The sequence below is a fragment of the Terrapene carolina genome, unplaced genomic scaffold (assembly GCF_002925995.2).
Source record: "Terrapene carolina triunguis isolate 2854851 unplaced genomic scaffold, T_m_triunguis-2.0 Scaffold706, whole genome shotgun sequence".
Taxonomy (NCBI): domain Eukaryota; kingdom Metazoa; phylum Chordata; order Testudines; family Emydidae; genus Terrapene; species Terrapene triunguis.
Window position 1 is genome coordinate 1,883,459 of NW_020665057.1, and position 22,958 is coordinate 1,906,416.

A 22,958-nucleotide genomic window follows, 5' to 3' on the forward strand; every position below is an offset into this window, starting at 1 on the left:
CTCCCGAGTTTGCAAAAAACATATCCCATAGCGGATTATGAGGGGTTCTCTCCTCCTTGGGCATCATGCTCCTGGTTGAGCCCTCACATGGGTGCTCATACTGGCATTTCCTAAGTTATTACTTCAGTCTGCAACCTCAATAATGGCCTTTTAATGTAGCTTTGTATGTGTAATGTCCTAGGTTTTTAAAAAAAAAGCAAATTGAAAAAACAAATTCCAGCACGTGGCATCACATTGAGCTGTGATTCATCCGCAGGATTGGAACCTGCTACGGGAGCTAATGGAGTAACTGATAACAGTAGTAAGTTGCCATCCTCTACGTGGACCAGCACTGGAGGGGATGAGACACTTTACCAGAGGGTTTCACAGCCATTTATGGAAGCAGAGGAACAGCAAGACTCAAGCATGTGGGTTCCATTCCAGACTCTGGAAGGGAGTAATAGTGTGTACAGATTCTTTTGCCCCTGTCCTTCTCTTCCCTGTCCTGGCTCCTTGTCCCAGTCTCATTCTCCTCACTTATCCATTCCAAGTCTCCATTCTTCAGACTTCTCATCTCAGTCCCAGACTCCTTGCATTGTCTTCCCCCCTTCATCTCACTCTGTTGTTTCCAACCTTACTCCCCAGCTCCTTGTCCCTAGTGTCCTTGCCAGCCAATCCAAATCTCATCCCCTGTACTCCCTGACAGTATCCTTGCCCAACTATTCCCTGCTCCTGAGCCAAGCTTGTTTCTTTTCTCCCTGCCCTCTTGATTCCCTCAACTCACATCCCCACTAACTCCTGGATCTCTTTTGGGGTCCATGTCCAATTTCAGTATGCCCCCCCCAGCCTAACTCCATGTCCCACTCTGCACATCCAATTCCAGTTCTCTTCCTCCTGCACTCCGGCTCCTGATCAGATGTTTCCCCTATCTCCTGGCCCCCTAATCCCCAGTCAACTTGCCCAGCCTGTCCCAGTCACCCACTGCCTATCTCAGTCTGTTCCTCTCCAGGCTCGTCACACTACTCACCCTGCCCATGCAGATTCCACCGTTGCCCCCTCTGCATTCGATTCAGGTGGCTTTCTCCTCCATTCTGCCTGAGCCCAGAAGTGGGAGTACTGAAAGCACAGGAGAGAGAGGCTCCCTGCTCAGTTCTGGACCCAGCATGGCCCAGAACTCCAAATGCAGGGGGAGTCCTGCTCAGCCCCAGACTACAACATACACAGTACATGAAATCTTTGGGAAAATAAAGTTGTGAAGCCCTAGCAAGTCTCTACGGAACACGTGCAAATTGCAGTTTTTCAGACTCTTAACTTGGCCAAATTTGGGCAGATCATCATATGGATGGCAAAAGGCACATCCCTGGTACATAGGCCACCCCTACCAAATTTCAACTCCTTGCTCCAAAGCATGGGGATGCTGGAGTTTCTCAAAATAAAAGGTTGCCTGTATTTTTTTTAAATGGGCAAAAACATGGGTCAATGAGCTGCTTGACCGGCGGGGGTCTGCCAATTACCTTTCCATCCTAGAGCAAACCAAGGGCTACTGGCAGGTCCCCCCAACAAACAAAGCATGGAAGAAAACTGCATTCTTCACACCCTGGAGGCTGTACCAATTTATAATGATGCCCTTCAGCCTACATGGAGTGATGCGACTTTCCAGCGTCTAATGGACTGGGTACTACAGCCACATGGGGTGTACGCTGCAACATACATAGACTACATCATTTACAGCCAGGACTGGGAAGACCATCTTAAACATGTCATGGCCGTATTGTAGATGTTGAAGGTGGCAGGGTTGATGGCGAACCCAGACAAATGCCATCCGGGGCAGCAGGAGGTGACATCTCTGGGCTACCGCGTGGGAGGAGGAAAACAAAGACCCCTGGTCGACAAAGGACAAGCCCAGGCAAAGTGCGTTGTTTCTACGACCAAGCAGCAAGTGCACCAGGTTTGGCCTCACAGAGTACTATTGATGATTCTTCCCGGCATTTGCCATGATCGCAATGCCCCTAACTGACCTGGTGAAGAACAGCGCTAGAAGGTCCCGTGGTCAGCAGCCTGTGAAATGGTCTTCTGGGAAGTGAAGGAGAGGCTGAGCCAGGAACCCGTACTCACCCATCTGGACTTCACCCCTGAGTTCACTCTTCAGATGGATGCCTCAGAAGTGGTCCCGAGTGCAGTGTTGTCCCAGAACACTGACGGGGAGGAGCACCCCACAGTATACCTCAGCAAGAAATTGTTTCCACGAGAGACATCCTACTCAGTCATAAAAAAGGAAGTCCTCCTGGTGAAATGGGCTGTGGATGCGCTGAGCTATTATCTGTGGGGGAACTCCTTCAAACTGGTGACCATGCCCTAGTACGTTGGCTGAACACCATGAAAGACACCAACTCTAGGCTAATGAGATGGTATGTCTTGCTACAGCCCTATAGCTTTGAAATCCTTCACGGGGCTGGGAAAAACATTAAGAAGACCAATTTCTTTTCGGGGAGGGAGAGGGAGGATTTGCCTGATAAAGCCCCACAGCAGAACCTGAGGGGGAGGGTGTGTGCTAGAGTATATTAACCCCTTACTTGCTGCTAGGCGAGACCCCCCCCATCACTCAGCTATGACCAGTAGGCAGGAGCCTCCTGCCACGTCCCCCAATGACACAACAAGAAACGGCAATAGTACAATGACCAATTCTAGTTTGACTGCCTATATGCATATAACAATCTTTATTGACAAAGGTAAAATTACTCAGACCAAAATCAACTGTGCACTGCAGATATGAATTAGAGACTTTTTAAAAACACAGCCTTGATTGTGAGCTCATAAATAGAATATTATATATAAACTGGTTAAATGAAGTTGAATGAGAATGCTATTCCCCATCCTAGAAAAGTCACATATAAAACTTGAAATAACACTGAACACTAGAAAAAGAGTAGCAGAAAAAGTTCTCTCCACTTTCCTTATGGACTTCCAAGATTAAACTGATTGCCCTTGGGAGGGTTGTCTTAGGAGTGAGATGGGAAAGTTTAACATTGATAAGTTTCACAGTAGAGATTCTCTGATTTGTGATCCATTCCAGTTTTCATTTCCTCTTCAGCTGGCTGGCTTTGTTATCTTTGCCATCACAAGAGGAGCAATGCAGAACTGCTACGGTGAGACCATCAGCTGGATGCAGGCAACACTATTGTCACATTTTTGTATTCCAGCTTTTCCAGTTACTTGCTTAGTTCCTGCTCCAAGAAAGCTTCTTCCCACTGGCTACAGTTAAAACATACCAGCTACTTCTGTAGCACATGTCTTCTCTATATGCAATCTCTGACTTTATCCACTAGCAAGGACAGTGAGCAATAACAGGCACCTTTACTGGGTTGTGCAGTCAGGTGCTTTATCTTTTTCTGACGCTCCAAACAAGTGCTTAAAGCGATCTTCTATACGCTCTGTTCCTGCAGGTCGCATGTCTAAGTAAGAGAGAAAATAGAAAGACTTGTAACTTTCCCAGTTTAGCACATGCTAGAGTACAATTGCTTTGTCTTGTCTAGACTTTTAGAAGGTGTTTAAAAGATTGAGCTAGACTACATGATCCAACCACTACCTTTAAATCCTAGTCTAGACAAGGCGCTTCTTTGATCTTAGCAGTTGGGCTGGGACATGGAATTGTGTGGGGACCTCAGACATTGGGAGATTTGCTGGCAGAAGTGGCAGCAACAAGTTAGATCACACTCACTGAACAGTGGTGACAATGTCAAAACTTGCTCCAGCGACCTAGTACTTCACCACACTGCTGGGGAGTATTGATGGTTTTTCAAACAGCTAATAGTGGCTGCAATGGTGCTGTTAAGATGTAATGCAGGCCACCAGTAAAGGCTTCCCCCACAAAAGGTGGCTGGGTGGAGAAGAGCAGAGAAGCCATTATTTGCAGACCAAGGTTTGTGGAGACAGGCAGGAAAGAAAAGGAGCAGAGCAAAGCAGGGTAGGGGAAATGGGAAAGGAGACATTGCCCAGGCTGCCATCTTTGCAACTGGAGATGGAGAGACTAGTGGCTTGGGTGCAAAACTTGCTCTTGAAACTAAAGGTTAGGCCTTGGAGACAGAAATTTGCTTAAATGCTGCCTCTAGAGTCACGCGGGTGAAACTAGCTCATAGCTCTCTGCATTGGTGGAGGGCCAATGCTGGAGAATTCACTTGGGCTGGCCAGAAGACAAGAATGCCATTTTGTGCAAAGTTTTGAGGTTTTGGCATCTGGTTTTGTTCTAGATTGGGATGAAATACAGACCTTTTGAAACATCTGGCTAAAAACAAGAGAGCCACCTACCCCAGGGTAGCCAATATTCCAGTTGTTAGGGAACTACTTATGATATGGGAAATTGAGGTTCTTCTATTTCAACAAACTAGCAGTTTACAACAAAGAACTGTTTAAGCCAAAAAAATCCCAACCAGGTCTAGAATTCACCCCTTCCAAACCTTTCTGAACTAAAACTACATAAATGAAATAATGTAAATAAAAAATACACCCCCCCCTTCAGAACCCAATATATCCACTGTACAATTGCACAATATTTCATTTGTCCATCCTTACTACTAATCACTAAATTCAGTTTATACTGCAATAAAAGCTAGCCCAATCTTTCGAATACTCACCCAGTTGAGGTATTCAAGTCCCCCCAGTACATATGAATTAACTGTAGCGTGTACTTACACTAGACCTTTCACAGGTCTGGCTAGCCAACCCTTTAACGTTCTACTGAATAGGTGTTCCTAACAGAAACAGTATTGCATTACGCACCTGTAAGTGTGCCTAAGCTTGAATTATCAAAGAAATTTGGACAAGTCAGAGGCAGTGTGTTTGGTGAATCCAGAGGCAGGATTTCTCGTGAAGAAACTTCCTTGGAGGGAGAAGGCATTTGCTCTTTAACTGAACGAGATGTGGTCTTCCTTGGAGACCTCTGTATCTTTTCCTGAGTGGTGTCTCTACAGGATTCTGCTCTCATTTTTAGTGCTCTCTCTTTCCATTTGGTTAGTTCTTCTTTTAGCTGAAGCTCATTGCTTAAAAGGAGAAAATGATAAAAGTGTAAACTACTGGAAGCATGACAATACAAGTTCCCTCACACTGCCATATCAATGTGTCCTGAGCCTGACTTCAAGGGACAATCTCTAGAATCAAAGCAGTTAAGTCTCCATACCCATTCAACTTTCTGCTGCAAAACTGCTGAACAGATAACCAATTACTGCCAACTCATGTGAGCAAGTTTATATTAAGAAGGGAAGCCAGCTCCTTTCCTAAGGTGTAAGGAAGAGACTGAATGATAAAATGTCACCACTGGTGGTATCCGGATTCAAACTGCTGATGTGTGAAAGGCACAAGTCCCCGGCCACAAAGAGAAGAAAGTTCATCAAACAAATGGATCTTTCAAAATTTCTCATTTCTAGGATTCTCCCCAGAAATATGAACTCTTACCGCGTTTGGTTATAAATCAAACAGCAAGTATAGTAATGTATGCAGTTAAATCAGAAACGACATTTTAGACTCTGATGATCAGCTTTTTAAACTTACCTTACTAGAAGGTCATTGTTTTTCTTCAACTGCAGGTTTTCTTTCTGTAATTTAGCTTGTTCAGATTTTAAAATGAGCATTTGTGTGCTCTGCACAATCCCACTGCCACCACCACAAGTCAGGGGTATATGTGATTCCTGAGGAACATCTTTTCCTGATATTACTGGGGAAAAAATTATTTGAATATATCTTAGAAGCTATTATTTGTTATATCTTGGACAATACAAAAATCAAGTAAAGTTGACCTTCATAAAGTAAATAAAGTAGTGTTCTATGACTAGAAAATTATATTAAAATTCCCTTTTGGGATTAAGTGTTCACTGTACAGGTTACAAATACGGTTACAACAGCTTCAACCTTTCTATACAGGAATTCACACAGACTGCCAGTTACCTAGTATAAAATTCAAATGGTTCTCTAGTAAATCAGATGATCTAATAAATTTAACTGACAAATCCAAAATACAGTAATATTATATCAGTTATGGTTAGAAGAGATAACCATAATACCTAGTTCATAGAATTATTCAGTAATAGATCTTCAAGCACTTTACAAAAAGAGGAAAGAATTGTTATTCCCCTTTTACAGGTGGGTAAGTTGAGGCCTAGAGAGAGGAAGTGATTTGCTCAAAGTAACCCAGTGAACAAAGCCAGAAACAGAACCCAGGTCTTTCAAGTCACAGCCCAGTGCTCTGTCTACTAGGCCCCACCGTCTCACATCTTGATATAGTGAGGATTCCCTTTTGCCTCTAGTTTTGCAAAAGCTATACAAACTTGCCACGAACTGTGTACCACTCTGTCCAGGAGTGTTTGATGAAAGTGTAGGGCCAATTATAGAAATAGCCAGACACGTCCTTCAGATATGACAAGCAAAAAAAAAAAAAAATTTAAAGGTCTGCACTTTCATACCTCGTCACTGCTGCAGTCACATACGGAAGAACTCTAAGCACTAAATTACTGTGATTTCCAGAGTTAACGAGTGGGGTGTGAAGAGCTTTCTCATTACACCTCACCTACCATATGTCCCAAAGAAAGTCCTGTCCCTCCTTTAACCAACTGTGGACCAAAGACTAACATTTTTTTATCTAGTGCTTTATGTACAACCCACAGCCTCAATTCTATGTTTTGTTTATATAGATATTGTGAAAAAAAATCCCTTGTACGTATTTTTTATTTACCAGTAACATCTTGTTCTTGCTGTGCTCTTCTCAGTTCTTCTTTTAATTTTCTTAACTGTTCCTCTTTGTGTTCTGCAAGAGCTTTTGTAGTAGCAATTCTGCATGAGGAAAAAGAGGAAGCCACTATTTTAGCAGTTTGCCATTGTGTAATTCTGCAACATTTTGCAGTTTTAATTTGTCTGTTCTTCTCCAAATGAGAAATCAAACAGCAACAGGATCCAAATATACTGATAAAATAGCAAAACATATCAGAGCTAAGAAACTCGAACTCTTCACCAAGAAAACACAAAATATTTAATTTACACAGCCCCTCACCCCCCACCCCTTATGACAAAATGGCTCTATAGTTTCTGGGTAGATTAAAGACACTCAGAGCTCTCTTCAAAACCATGCTTGAGCACCAAATATCCAATAAGGTTTGCATTTTCAGTGCAGTTTCTACCTATTCCTGGGAGATATCTGAAGTGTCTAGGTAGGATGTTTGAAACAACCTGTATAAAAAACTACTTTTAAACTTCAGATCTTATGCTTTCCAAAAAAATAACTGGGAAATTACAGGATGCATAGTACGGTAAAAAACTTAAACTTACTCCTGTTCAAAAATTCTGGATTGCTTCATTCTTTCCATGTCAGCTTTCACCAACTGAGTTTTGAGATGATCAATTTCTTCTTTATATAATGTGGCACCTTTATCTAATTTCGCCTAATATGTTGGGTGGGAGAAAAGAGGAGATCTAGTGATAAGAAAGTTAGATCTCTTAAAGTTAATTAGGGATATTTGAATACCATCTTGCAGAGGCAATACTCTTATTCTAATGATATAACTTTATTCCTGAGGGCATTCTGTGCCAAAAAATTAAAATTCAGCGCACAATATTTTAAAATTCTGCAAATTTTGTCAAATAAATGTGGAGGCTCCAGCATGGCATTGGGGAGCACAGGCCACTGTCTGCACAGAGGTGGGAGATCACTGTGCAGCTCCCTCCCCTCCCCGGGGACATGGACTCAGCAGTGAGTGTACACCCAACCCTGACACAGTGCAAGGACCGGGCCTGCCCCAGAAACACCCCAGGGCCCTGCCCCTCCGTGCCAAGTGCATCAGGTGTGGGCAGGCAGGCTCAGCAAGACAGGATCCAAGTGTGGAGGGGCTTAGTGTGGGGGGGATCCAGATATGGGTTAAGAGGGTTCTGTGTAGGGCAATCTGGGTGCAGGTGGCTCAGTGGGGTTCTGGATGTGGAAAGGATCTGGATGCACAGGGGCTTGTTGGGGGGTTCTGAGTGCAATGGTAATGGGACTTTTCAAGGGGGTCCAGGTGAAGGTGGTTAGGGCTCAGCGGGGGGGAGGAGGGGGAGTGTCTGGGTGTGAGGGGGATAGAGCTCAGCAGGGGGATCTGAGTGTGGGTGGCTTGTCGGGATGGTCCAGGTGCAGAGGGAGTGGGGCTCCTCAGGAGAGGTTTTGAGTGCGAGGGGGAGGGGAAGGCTCCATGGGAGGGTCTAGGTATGAGGGGGTCTGGACAGGAGATGGGCGGATGGGGGAGCAGCTCCCTGTACAGGAATGAGTGCAGGAAGCGGGGGTGGAGAGAGAGTTTGCAGAGCTTCCTGCAGCCAGGGAAGAAATCTGGGGGTGCCGTGCAGGGGAAGTCCCATCCTCCCCAGCACAGCCTAGCTGCTGAGCCCGGCGCAGGGTAGGAGCCACCAGCTGGGTCTTCCCCAGTCCGCCTCTTGCCCCACAGTGATTTACCTCTTTGCCGGCTGCCCTGGACACCTGAAACATACTGCTGGGGAGGGTTGCATGACTGCTCGTGGCCTCCATTTGCTTCCCATCAGAAAGTCATTTTCTGTGGGGAAGCAAATAAATCTGTGGGGGACATAAATACTGCACATGCGCAGTGGCGCAAAATTCCCCATGGAGTATAACTTGGGTTCCAAGCTTGGTCACTCGTTGCTGCACCAAAAATGTCTGAAGATACAGGCTAAACCATAGGAAAAGAATGCATCACTTCAATACCATATAGTGCAACAGATTGGCTTCCACATGTTGGCCTTCAAGAACCTTCTCAGATTTCCTCCCAGCTCTCAAGTGGAAAATAGGAGTGACATTTCGCTTAAACAACTGAAGTTTTACAATGAAACATACCTTGAAAGTCTGTTTCTCTGTTAATGCATTTCTGAGACACTTCTCTGTCTCATTTAATTTAGCCTGAAGTTGGTTAAGTTCACTTGCAGCAGCTTTCATTTTAATCTCTGTTTGTAACATGGCTATTCTTTCTTCCTTCTCCTTGACATTTTTTCCTGCTTCATCTACTGCATTTTTCAGCTTTTGGATTGTTGTTTTCATAATCTTGAGAAAAATATCCAGTTATTAGAAGTTATCCTAGCAATTACAACTACATTTGACAGGCTTGTCAGCTGTATTAGAGGCCAAGGAAATAAAATGTCGTCTCATTCTGCAGTCTCCAGGGCTGTCAGCATGACATTTTCCCAGATATTCCGGCGTGCTCAAAACTTTAGAAAACAAGTGCATCTGACAACTGATTATAACCTATCAGCTACCCAACTGTCCCACACTCATTTAAGATTCTTGCAGATGTACCAGATATCTTCATTTCTTCACTATAGTCAAATACCTAGTCATTTCTACTAAAAGTTTATGAACTGATGGATCACCCATGTGATTATCTAGTTTCCCAGTTCAGTCCTGATCCAATAGGACCTTTCTGAATTATTCTTTGAAATAAAGGACATTTAATTCTTTAATTTTGGTTCTGAGTTCTGTGCCAATCCCTAGTCTAACACACATAAAGACTGTATGACCACATGTAGCCTTACAGCCTTCGCACTGTTAGGCACAATATTTTAAAAATATTTAAACACATTTGAAATGCTCTCAGTTGGTTCATATTCATATACACTATTGTAAATCTAACCTGTAGCCACAGTGTCAACCTCTTCACATTCTAAATAAGACTGCTTTAATTTATTTTTGGATAATGAAACAGCTACAAAAAAGTTAAGTGTAGTCTGGGCCAGTGGCGTGTATAGCACAGTTTTATATTAATTATCTAGTCTCTTATTTTCTTAGGTTTTTTTTTTTAAACTCAGTTTAAAGTATCCTGTGAAATTTCTCTGCTTCGTTTACAGGTAGTTTTGCCTGTCTGCTGATTTAAATTGATTAACATATCAGATTATATACCTTTATATCTTGTTCTGTGGCTTTTAATTGGTTACAAAGTCTATAGTTTTCTTCTTCTAGTGCAAGATTAGCAACACCACAAGGTGCCAGCTGTTCCTTAATTGTCTTCAGTTGCTCAAGTAACTCCTCAGTTTTCCCTTTTCTTTGTTTCAGTTCAATTTCTGAGTCCTTGCAATAGTTGGCAGTTCTGGTATCCATCTCTGATGAAGTTTGAAGGAGTGTCTGCAAAATTAAATAGGCCATGCATGTAATTGTAAAGCTATTAGCTTTTAGAATCCAGCCACGAATAAAATACCATAAAGATGTATGCTAAGAAACCAACCCAAATATTTAACTTGTCAGAGTACGTACATCCACTTGTATGGAAATAGCAAAATAATTATGCAGGAAACGGACTCTTTGAAAAGCAGTTAAATGTATGCATTTAGAATATATTAATTTCTAATATACAAGATGGGAGCCAGTCCTGAAGACCTTCCTGAGGTACAAATTGGACTTCCAGATTCGGATGATTCTCTTCAAGAACCTTAAAAATTTAGAGTGGCGGGGAAGAACCCAGAACTTCCTGTCCTTAAACTTTTACTCCCACTAACATAGTTTGAGTTTTTTAGGGTAGGAAAGGTATGGAAAAGAGAAAAAAATTAACAAAGTTTTACCAGATTATTGTATCAAGTCTTGAAGTAGTGTTGGAGAAACAAGAAAATAGTATCCTAGGTGAAGAGTTTGAAGAAACAGAAGTGACTGGATCAAGCCCTAAAGCTGTGCAAGCAAAGTCACATGTATGCACACTGGTCATGCACGACTTCAGTAGGCGACTTTTCCCTGAATTTCCAATGGGCTTTGGGTCAGGCCCTTAAATGAGCCAAGATTTTGCCTCCCCCTAATCATATGACCTGTAAACTATACTTATTCCTGTAAAATGCATATGAATTATTACATGTAGCTAAACTGTCTTAAATCTCTGGAGATTTTAAGTCTCAGCCATATTAAACCATGACATTTAATACAGAATGCATATTTCTAAATGCAACTGTCATTTAGATGGAATAGCTTTACGTGTAAGTTCATTTTCGTTTGGCTCCTATATAGAGTATAGTGTTACATTGGACCGCAACTTATAGAACAAGGGTGGCCAACCTGAACCTGAGAAGGAGCCAGAATTTACCAATGTACATTGCCAAAGAGCCACAGTAATACATCAGCAGCCCCCCCATCAGCTCCCCCCCTCCCCCAGCCCACCAGCAGCCCCGCCGATCTGCGCCTCCCCCTCCTGCCCTGCACCTCCTGATCAGCTGTTTCGTGGCTTGGGGGAGGAGCAAGGGCACGGCAGGTTCAGGAAAGGGGGCAGGAAGGGGTGGAGTGGGGGCAGGGCCTTGACAGAGCCAGCGGTTGAGCAGTGAGCACCCCCTGGCACATTGGAAAGTTGGCACCTGTAGCTTCAGCCCCGGAGTTGGTGCCTATACAGGGAGCCGCATATTAAACTTCTGAATAGCCGCACGTGGCTCCGGAGTCACAGGTTGGCCACCCTGTTATAGAACATCTTTTCATGCTGTTTAAGTTTAAGACACAAAGTCAGTTATAGTTTCAGATAGAAGTCATCATGGTCTGACAAAAGTCTTCAGCAGACTAGCTCCAACAGAGAATTGGTAGTATCGCTGCTGTAAGCCCCATTTAGGAGCTATAGTGCATAGCTATGGAAACATCTCTGGTACGTAGAGGTGTCTGGTCTTAAGGAACAACTCGTGCTCTGAGCACTGACTATTACAGACTTTTTTTAAAAATACCCTTCCCCACCCCAATTACAGAGTAAAAAGCACAGAAACTGAGAGAAGAAAGTTCATGGGAGGCAGGGGAGAAAAAAATTTTCTGAATGAAAAATCTTTAGGGCTCCATCTGGCCTGAAGGTCAGTATAGACCAAGAACTTGCAGAGGGCACCACTTTTAGATGTGTGAGAAAAGCCGAAAGCAAGAAACAAAAACCCTGTAAAACTTCTAAGTAGAGCTTCACTTTACAGCTTAGTACAATATGAAGATACTACCGGAAATTAGATGCTTTGCCTATACACAATATACAAATACTTGTTAACACAAGAATACTCACAGAAAAAAAATATCTGGTCGGTTTATAGATTTCAGAGCTATGTTAAAAGAGAAGTTGAATGATGTACTGTTATAGCAGGAACTTTTACCTTGACTTTAGGTGTCCAGAATTTAATCATTCGTAAAAGCCTCTCATTGTCTTGCTTTATTCCATCTTTAATTTTTTCTACATCACAATAATTTCCTGAACATGTTTCCAAAAACTGCATTGCTTCTTTTCTAGCACTCTCTTCCTGTTGTAACTCAGCCTCTATGCTGAGAAGCTCAGTTTCTATTTCTGACATGTCTCTGAGAATGTGCTGCATTTAAAAAAAAAAAAAAAATGAAAACAAGCGATTTACCAATTTGATTGCACTACACTAGTTTTCAGCAACTGAATGGTTCAAATAACTTTACTTGCAATATTGTTATAGTAATTTTTTAAAAAATTGTTAGTAAACACTGTATTTGCTATATCTTACACTATAATGTTGTATATGGAATATTTCTTAGCTTCTAGTTACTCTATATTTGAAGTATAGATTCAAAGTTTATTTTACATTCGACCCCCTTTGTTAATAGCATAAAAAAAAAATCCTTAACTTAATGGCACACTTGTGCAGTTAAACGGTATATATATATTATTTAAAATAATCAAGCAAGAGATTTTTACAAATGGAGTTGTAGGTGCTTTACAAGACCAACATATAGAGATCCCCAGGCTGAATATCTTGCATATAAGCTCACTTAGTGTGTCACTTCATAAATAAATTGCAAATTTAATTCTGATCAGATCAGAAAATTAAGATAAAAGAGATGAATTATATTTAAAAGTGAAGGTTAGTGTCAATTATTTTCCTATAGCTTACTAAAGTACGAGTCACCTGCAAATAAAAGCAACTCCACAGTGAAGTAGCACATCCATGTTGTGATATTTCCCAAAATATAAATATTGACATTTATTTCAGTCAAACAGTATACTGAGTGCTACCTCGATGTGGAGGTCCAACTTCTGCTGCAATTCATGGATGTTTAACTCTTGGTAAGCTGTTTCATCCTGTTTCAAACAAGTTTTCTTGAGACACCGAATCTGAGACAGTAGCTCATTCTGTTTTCTCTTCTCATCAAGCAAATCCATTTCATGGTTGTTAATGGTAGTATAGTGTTCTGCCTTCTTCTGGCAAACACGGCTGAACAGAAACTGTTGAATATGAAAAGATCATTAAAGGATACCTTGCATCTAGATAAGATTCTAGACAGCTGTGTAGCACTTCATGCATATGCAAAAATTTTAAAAGCAATGTATAGTAAAAGGCCTAGTAAAAAACCCTCATCTCAATTATTTCCACATTATGTTTGTAAAGAATATATTTTTCATAGCTCTCGAAAAGCTCAAAGGGTTAAGGGCATTTGGACTAGACTGACTAAGATACTAAACTAGTGGTGGGAACATATACTACATAGCTTGCAATCAAACCAAGAGCAGAATTTGGACCCAGGCAAATTAAAATACCTTGATTTCAGAGGAGTTACTCTAGATTCACACCAATGTAATCAAGTGAAAATCTGATGTATTCATTTTATGACATCTAGTATGGCCATAATCTGATCTGCCAGGTTTAAAGTTTATTTTTTAAATGGCTGAAACTATTACATACACACAAAAGTGCCCCCAAAGCAAATAAACGAAGGAAGACTATAAAAGGGAAAAAGGACCAACAATTATTATGAACAGTTAACAAGAACTTAAACATACGACTCCAAAAATGCAAATGCTGATGTGAAGTTATGAGATCAGACTCTATGGAACATTTGTTTAATTTCTTAGCTAACAAACATTTACAAAAAGTGACAGCTGTACAGTCTCAGGCCTAGTGAAGGTTTTGTTTTTTTTTGAATTACTGTCACCAGTAACAGAAAATTGCCTGGAATCACGACTATAAAGACCCAGAAGCGAATTAACATGTTAAACTACATTTACTGTACCTATTTACATGATAGAACCTGATCTACTCAGATGGTAGACCTCCTCTCCTTCCCCCATTCCTTTTCATTTTAAGTGATTAAGAATGAATGCAGTCAATCACTCAAGTGCAAGATGGGTGAGGGTTGCAAGTATCCAGAAACGTTAAAGCTACCCAATAAAGGTCTCAAATCAACACCTGCCATGGGACAAGGCTATGCTATGAAAGCAACCTGTATTTTGAAGAGGTTTACATAACGATCCACAATTCTACTTCAGGAGCATCTAGCATACAGATCAAGTTTTCTTTGACCAGTTACAACTTTTTAAAGAAATGTTAAGGGTATTAGACTATTCAAAGTAGCTGAACTATATTCAGAGTTTAAGGCCAATTCTATAGTCCTTAATTGGCCCCATTATATAGGGCTTATGCAGCAATTACATATCAGTTTACATTGCACCCCCTATATATGTTCTGCAATAACTGCATACAGCAGGACAGGTTCAGGAATGAAGCTCAACAGCAACACTGCATATTAGTTAGGGATTTCTTCACAACCAGAGTGCTCCATGAGAACTTGTGTTAGTATGTTGGCTATAATGTAAAAGCAGAGCTACATGAAGCCCTCCACACAACTACTATTTGAAACTTGTACCTTAAGTTTGTTCAACAAGCTCTGGAGATGATTGCTTATTTTCTCATTTTCAGTTTGAAGCCTTTTGACTTGTTTAGCCTGTTCAGGTGAAAGGTGTGTCAGCATCCCAGCTATTAGTGCTTGCTGACTGCTGAGTTCACTTTTCAGATTTAGAGACACTGTAGTGAGACACTCATATTTCTTTTCCATCATTAGGAATTTCTCCAGAAGCCCCTGAGATAAGGAGAAATGGAATCAGCCACAATAAAGAATAAAGCATCCTTGAAGAATATTTTACAAAGTGATCAATGATTGGATAAAGCTTTAACAGCCCATCAAACTCCAGGTGTTCTCTAGGGAATTTATTGGTCTTATAATGTTAAGAGAAATAACTATGGAGTAAGATTCCAATCACTACTCACCACAGAAGGAAATGGGATGCAAATTAGGTCAGACAGTACAAAGGCAGAGAGTTTGGTAACTCTTCAAAAGAGCCAGAGCCCCAGACTCAATTATATGCTTTCAAATGAGCTCAAGTTGTTTCCATGACTTAGACGCAAGGAACTTCATACCTCTGCTCACGCCCACTCCTCCCCACACACTGAACCATCAAATATGTTCAATGTATTTTTCAGGACACAGTGAACATTTCAAGAAAGTGCACTGAATCAAAGTTTGTTAACTGGTATTGTCTCCTTCCTTGTCTCTGGTTACAATAAGTTACATTTAAACAAGAGGTTAGATTCCCCAATACTTCAATCCCCCAGAGAAAACACAGGAATTGCCATATTAGACCATTACCCTGTGTCTAACATCGCTAGTGCCAGACACTTCAGAGGTATGTGCAAGAAACCCTAAAGCAGGCACTTATGAAATAACTTGCCCATAGGGAAGTTTCTTCCTAATCCCTATTAGTTAGATGTTGTGTTACGTCAAAGCATGAAGGATATTTCCCTTTCAAATCTTTAAAACAAAAAACACTGGATGTTTGCACTAACCATACGAACATCCAACCCTTTGACTACTAATGAACTCCTGGCTCCAATGACATTTTGTGGAAATGAATTGCACAGGCTAATTATGTGTAGTGTTAATTTTACCAAAAAAGAGGTTGTATGTATACCAATACTGATATCAGATATCCAGTGTTGTAATAGTTAAAAAATTACCAACATTCAAGAAAGTGAACAAAAAAGTCTTCAGGACATGGATGTTAGGAAGAAGCTTCTCCCATTGGTCAGGTTATTCAATAACTACCTACCACAAGCTTTCTTATCCTTTCCTCAAAACAGTTGGAGACTGTCAGTCAGGGTCCTGGACTAGCTAGACCAGTGGTTCTCAAACTTTTGTACTGGTGACCCCTTTCACATAGCAAGCCTCTGAGTGCGACCCCCCCTATAAATTAAAAACACTTTTTATATATTTAACACCATTATAAATGCTGAAGTCAAAGCAGGATTTGGAGTGGAGGCTGATAGCTCACGACTCCCATGTAATAACCTCGCAACCCCTGAGCTAGACCAATGGTCTAACCCAGTATGGCAATTACTATTTTCCTCATCAGTTATAAATTGATTGTATTTCAGTTTCATTGAATGTTCCCTTGTTCTTGTATTATGAAAAAGGATGAATAGAAGTACCCAAGTTTACTTTATTTATATAATTTGTTATTCTCTCTCTCTCTCTCTCTCTCTCTGGACCATTTTATTCATCAGTCTTTCATTCTCACTCTCTTGGAATCATAGAATATCAGGGTTGGAAGGGACCTCAGGAGGTCATCTAGTCCAACCCCCTGCTCAAAGTAGGACCAATCCCCAGCTAAATCATATGGAACCTTTTCCATTCCTCATTCTCATTACCTGTTTAGGCTCTTGTTTCTATTGTATCTTTTTGAGAGATGGGGTGACCAAAAAAGGACAGTTACCTGTTCCGTAATGGGCGTTCTTCGAGATGTGTTGCTCTTGTCTATTCCACAGTAGGTGTGCGTGCTCGCCACGTGCACCAGTGGCAAAAGTTTTTCCCTTAGCAGCATCCGTAGTGGGGGAGCACCGCTGCGACCCCTGGAGTGGCGCCGACATATCGCGCCATAAAGGGGGCTGCGTGCTCCCCCCACCCTCAGTTCCTTCTTGCCGGACAACTCCAACAGAGGGGAAGGAGGGTGGCGTGTGGAATAGACAGGAGCAACACATCTCGAAGAACGCCAGTTACGGAACAGGTAACTGTCCTTTCTTCTTTGAGTGATTGCTCCTGTGTATTCCACAGTAGGTGATTCCAAGCAGTATCTGTTGGAGGTGGGTAGGAGTTCACGATGGTTCGGGACGAAGTACCGCCCTGCCAAACCCGGCATCATCCCTGGACTGGGAGACGATCGCATAATGCGAAGTAAATGTGTCAACTGAGGCCCACGTGGCCGCCCTACAAATGTCCTGGATGGGGACATGGGCGACGTAGGCAGCTGACGAGGCCTGAGCCCTCATAGAGTGTGCCCTTACAATCGGTGGCGGGGGAATCCCTGCCAAATCATAACACGTGCGTATGCACGAGGTGATCCAGCGGGAAAGCCACTGGGTGGAGATGGGTTGCCCCTTAGCCTGCTCGGCCAAGGCAATGAAGAGTTGAGAGGATTTCCGGAACGGCTTAGTCCGATCCAGATAAAAAGCCAACGCCCTACGCACATCGAGCGTGTGGAGGCGGCGTTCCTCGTTAGAGGAGTGGGGCTTAGGACAGAGCACGGGGAGGAAGATGATCTGCTCCATATGGAAGGCGGAGACCACCTTCGGGAGGAACGTCGGGTGTGGGTGGAGCTGGACTTTATCCCTATGGAAAACTGTATAGGGGGGTTCTGAGGTTAAGGCCCTGAGCTCCGAGACACGTCGGGCCGACATGATCGCCACTAGGAAGGCCATCATCCACGAGAGGTGCGACCAGGAACACGTGGCCAGGGGTTCAAAGGTGGGTCCCGTGAGATGGGACAGGACCAGGTTGAGGTCCCATTGCGGCACAGGGGGCCTAGCGTACGGGAATGAACGGTCAAGGACCTTCAGGAAACGGGAGGTCATCAAGTGGGAGAAGACCGAGTGGCCTTGCACTGGCGGGTGAAAGGCCGATATGGCTGCCAGGTGCACCCTGACTGAGGCAGGTGCCAGTCCCTGGGCCCTAAGGGATAAGAGGTAGTCCAGGATAAACTGGAGAGGTGCAGCGGAAGGGGACACTCGCCACTCACTCGCCCACCTGGCAAACCTGGACCACTTCCCCACGTACGTCCGACGCGTGGACGGCTTCCTGCTTTCCAGGAGGACTCGCCTTACCTGCTCCCAACACTGATTCTCCTCCTCATTCAGCCACGGAGCAGCCACGCTGTCAGGTGAAGCGCTGCCAGATTGGGATAGAGGAGGCGCCCCCCGTCCTGGGAGAGGAGGTCCAGGCAGAGCGGCAGCGCCCTTGGGGGGGGGGGGGCGCTAAGCGGCATAGGAGGGGCCCATACCAGTGCTGGCAGGCCCACGCCGGGGCTATGAGAATGACTTTCGCCTTGTCCACTTTCACCTTCTGAAGGATCTTGGCGATGAGGGGGAATGGGGGAAAGGCATAGAGGAGCTGGCCCAACCAGCTCAGGAGGAACGCATCGGAGATCGCGCCTTCCCCTACTCCTCCCCTGGAGCAGAACCGGGGGCAACGTCGGTTCTGACGAGTTGCAAACAGGTCGATCTGGGGAGCTCCCCACCTGGAAGAGCCAGTGAGCGACCTCTGAGTGGAGTGACCACTCGTACTGGGGGGAGAAGACCCTGCTGAGGTGGTCCGCTTGCGTATTGCAGACGCCTGGGAGGTGAGCCGCCCTCAGGGAGATATCATGGGCTATACAGAACTCCCATAGGTTTAGGGCTTCCCGGCAGAGGGCTAGGGAGCGAGTCCCGCCTTGCCTGTTGATATAGTACATGTCGGTGGTGTTGTCCGTGAGGACTCTGACCACCTTGCCGCGGAGGTGCGTGAGGAACGCCACGCACGCCAACCGAACCGCCTTGAGCTCCTTGATGTTCATGTGAAGGGGCAAGTCTGGGGCCGACCATGTTCCCTGGGTTTGCACGTCCCCCATGCGGGCTCCCCAGCCCAGGTCCGAAGCATCAGACATCAGGTCTATGGACAGGTTGGCCTCCGTGAAGGGAACCCCTTGCAACATATTGCTCGGGCAGGATCACCATAGGAGGGAAGTGAGTATCGGGGACGGGACCGTGAGAACCTTGTCCAGACTGTCCTGAGCTTGGGAGAACTGGGAGGCCAGCCATAATTGGAGGGGCCTCATATGGAGCCTGGCATGGCGGACCACGTAAGTGTACGCCGCCATGTGTCCCAGAATCCGAAGACACGCCCTCGCCGTGGTCACCGGGAAGGCTGTGACCGAGGCAATGAGATCCCTTAGGGTCTTGAACCTGTCCAGGGGAAGAGAGGCTGTGGCCCTGGAGGAGTCCAGAAGGGCCCCAATGAACTCTATGCGCTGAACGGGCACTAACGTTGATTTGGTCTCGTTCACGACCAGGCCTAGATCGGCGCATGTCGAGAGGAGCAGCTCTACGTGGGACTCCACTTTGAAACGGGACTCCCCCTTGAGGAGCCAGTTGTCCAGGTAAGGGAAGATTTGTACACCCTCCCACCTGAGGTAGGTCGCCACCACAGACATACATTTCGTGAAAACCCTAGGAGCCGTGGATAGGCCAAAGGGGAGGACCGTGAATTGGTAGTGGTCTATCCCCAACATGAATCGGAGGAAGTGTCTGTGTCCCTCGAAAATATGGACATGAAAGTACGCATCCTGGAGATCCAGGGCTGCGTACCAGTCCCCCAGGTCCAGGGAGGGGATAATAGAGGCCAGGGACACCATGCGGAACTTGGAACGGGTTAGAAACCTATTCAGGTTGCGCAGGTCCAGAATAGGCCTGAGACCCCCTTTCACCTTCGGGATCAGGAAGTACCGGGAGTAGAACCCTTTGCCCTGGAACGGAACCGGTACCCTTTCCACCGCCCCTAGGTGGAGCAACCGGTCCACCTCCTGACGCAGGAGTCCCCCGGGGGCCATTGTGGATGGTGGGTGATTTGACGGGGGTGAGGTGAACTGCAACACGTAGCCCTTGGAGATAGTACTGAGGACACATTGGTCCGAAGTTATGCGGGACCACGCCCTGAGGAAGGCAAACAATCGGTTGCAGAATACAAACTTTATTAATCAGGGGGTCTCACTGGCAACAGGCCCGGTGCCCCCCTGCAGATAGTCAAAACTGCCTCTTCCCCTGCCTCTTGCCCTTAGAGGGACCAGGCTGCGGGGCAGAGCGGGACTGCCTCTGAGACCGACGCTTCTGGTCTCTGGGCCTTTTGTACAGGGGCTCATATCTGCTCCTCGCAGGCTGAGCCGCCGGAAGTGATTTGGCCTTGTCCTTAGCCGGAGGGACATAGAGGACCAAGGTCTGCAAGGTGGTGCGAGAATCTTTCATCCCATGCAGCCTGACGTCCGTCTGGTCCACGAAGAGCGCCTTGCCATCGAACAGGAGGTCCTGCATCAGTGATTGTGCCTCCGTTGACAGCCTGGACAACAAGAGCCACGACACCCTGCGGATGGTGATTGCGGAAGCCATCGAGTGGGCCACCGTGTCCGCCGCATCGGACGCCGCTTGCAGGGCCGCTTTTGCCACCGCCGACCCCTCTTCCACCAGGGCCTTGAAGTCCTTCCTGTCCCGGTCCGAGAGGAGGGGCTCAAATTTAGGCAGGGACTCCCACAGGTTGAAGTCGTACCTGTTCAGTAAGGCCTGGTGGTTGGCTACGCGAAGCTGGAAGCTAGCCGACGAATAAAATTTTCTGCGAAAGGAGTCCAGTCTCCTGGCGTCTTTGTTTTTTGGGGTGGGCGCAGGCTGGCCATGACGCTCTCTGTGGTTTACCGATTCCACAACGAGCGAGTTCGGTGCCGGGTGTGAATACAGGTATTCATGGTCCTTCGCCGGCACAAAGTATTTCCTTTCAGCCTTTTTAGAGATTGGGGTCAAGGAGGCAGGAGTTTGCCACAAGGAGTTTGAAATGTTGGCAATACCCTGGTGCAGAGGCAGGGCCATGCGGCCTGGTGCCGAGGGAGACAGGACGTTAAAGAGGGAATCGGACGGACCCTCGATCTCCTCGGCCTGCAGCTGGAGGTTGGAAGCCACCCGCTTTAGCAGGTCTTGGTGTGCCTTGAAGTCCTCCTGCAGGACCGATGGCGGAGGCGCCGCTCTGGTGTCATCCGGTACCAGAGAGAGGGTCCGTAAGGAGCCAGGCGCCTTGGTCGGTGCCGGGGTGTCGATACCGAGGTCAGAGTCCTGGCGCGGGTCCGCCGACTCGTGACCTGCCGACTTGTCTTGTGGGCGGCCAGAGGAGGCCGATGGAGCCCAGGACGCTCCGGCGACCGAACGGGCCTCCGCTTGGGCTGGCACCGATGGCCACCAATGGCACCACTGTCCTTGCCACGGAGTCCCTTGCCTGAGCACGGGATGGCAATATGTGCCCCGACGGAACGGCGCGTGCTGAGAGTGGGTGGACGTGTGCTGAGGCCGCCGAAGAACGCTCGGTGCCACGGGAGCGGCAGGAGCGGAGTCTGTGGCAGCATCTCCCTCGGGACCGGGATCTCGACGACGATGAACGGTACCCACGCGACGAACTGCTTCGGTACGCGTGACGGCGACACAACGCTCGGTGCCCTGACGGCAAGGTACCCAGAGGGGAGCCTCTGGCGTGGCACCTAGACGAGCGGGAGCTGGAACGGGAGCAGCGATGTCTGTCCGTCGAGAGCGGCTCCGCTACCCACGTCTAACAGGTGCCTCTCTCGGTGGCAGGCGGCGTGGAGAGTCCCCGCGACTCCCGTCCCACTGGTGGTCCGGACGGTCTGGCCGGCATCGAGGGTGGCCGGGAGCTGTCGGAAGAGCGGCCGCTGCGCGCCGAGCAGTGCGGCGAGCGATCTTCGGAGCGGGAACTGCGGCTGCTCGGAGAGGTCTGGTGGGCACCCAAAGGGAGCTTGCCTCGTGATCTAGGGCCCGTGCCCGATTGCGAGCTCGGGACGGGCAGGGACATAATGTCCTTCGCAGCCTGCACCGCCTCTGGCATCCGTACCGGTGGGGATGCCTGGGTCGACGGTACTGGGCTGCTCCGCTCCACACGAGTTGGAGCCTTAGAGCCGGGGGGGATCGAGGGCTGCCCAGCCTCCCCCTTGTCCTTATCGCGGCGGCGTTGCGAGGCCGAGCTCTTCCCTTGCTTTTTGGCGGGAGAGCAGCGCCGACTGGTCGAAGGGGCCTCGCTACGTACCGACGATGCGGCGGCCAGCGCCGAGTCCGATCTGCGCACCGGCGTCAATGCCGCCTCCATCAGGAGAGCTCGAAGTCTCTCTCCTTTTTGGTTCTTGGCTTGAACGACCTGCAGATCTTTCAACAGTCGCTGATGTGAGTCTCACCCAGGCAGCGAAGACACTCAGCGTGAGGGTCACTCCTGGGCATAGAACAGCGACAGGAGTCGCACGACTTGAAGCCTGGGGCACAGGGCATGCCCCGAGCCCGCTCTAGTCACTGAAGAACAATCTACAACGGTACCACTAAGGTCGAGAAGAAGGGCTGCAGCAGAGCTGGAGCACAAAAATTCCGACTACCTTTACTGGCAGCAAGAAGGAACTAAGGGTGGGGGGAGCCCGTAGCTCCCCTTCTAGCGCAATATACAGGAGCCACTCCAGGGGTCGCCGCGGTGCTCCCCCAGTACGGGTACTGCTAAGGGAAAAACTTCCGGCACCAGTGCACGTGGTGACCAGGGACACCTACTGTGGAATACACAGGAGCAATCACTCGAAGAAGAATGAACATGAAGTATTCCAATGAGAGTTCGTACCACTGATTTATGTGATGTGTTCTAAAATTTTCAGTATATATCATTCTGTTCCTTACAGAACCTAAAATTATGTTAACGTGCAGCAACAGCCAAAAAAGGAGAAGTCTTCATTGAGCTGTCCACAATTTTGCCCAGGTGTAAATTAACTGACATCTGAGGAAAAAACATCACGAGTGCATGAGTAGTTCAAATTATTCCTTCCAATGTGCACCATCTTGCATGTACACATTCAAGTTTTTGAACATTATCTATGTCAGATACATGTTTTACATAAGCCAGTTCTACGGCAGTTTAAGGAATTGTCTGAGTGCTACTGCTAAAACCAAACCATCTGACACATGGCTGGCCAGCAGGTGGGATTGTTGAGCTGCATTAAGAATGGTACTGGAAGGAACAGAAATCAATAACATGACAGCATCTTCACTAGAACTCAACTGTTTCAAGCAAGGTCAGGTACCAATAGCATGTGGGTGTTTGAAACATGGTGTAAATTGGAGAAGCCCTTTAC

At 46.2% G+C, this 22,958-nt stretch overlaps 1 protein-coding gene across 1 annotated transcript in view; it reads right to left on the bottom strand.

The window, feature by feature from the left end:
- Nucleotides 1–2,683: 2,683 nt before the first annotated feature.
- CENPE (centromere protein E) overlaps nt 2,684–22,958 on the bottom strand; it is a 76,291-nt gene continuing 56,016 nt past the window's right edge. Inside the window, exons 33-42 of the mRNA XM_026659852.1 lie at nt 14,591–14,803; nt 12,963–13,172; nt 12,082–12,291; nt 9,893–10,114; nt 8,837–9,040; nt 7,291–7,403; nt 6,701–6,798; nt 5,524–5,686; nt 4,756–5,015; nt 2,684–3,431 (exon numbers count right to left, since the gene is read on the bottom strand). Coding sequence (XP_026515637.1) covers nt 3,334–3,431; nt 4,756–5,015; nt 5,524–5,686; nt 6,701–6,798; nt 7,291–7,403; nt 8,837–9,040; nt 9,893–10,114; nt 12,082–12,291; nt 12,963–13,172; nt 14,591–14,803 — 1,791 coding nt within the window. The 3' untranslated portion in view covers nt 2,684–3,333. The remainder of the gene's footprint in view (nt 3,432–4,755; nt 5,016–5,523; nt 5,687–6,700; nt 6,799–7,290; nt 7,404–8,836; nt 9,041–9,892; nt 10,115–12,081; nt 12,292–12,962; nt 13,173–14,590; nt 14,804–22,958) is intronic.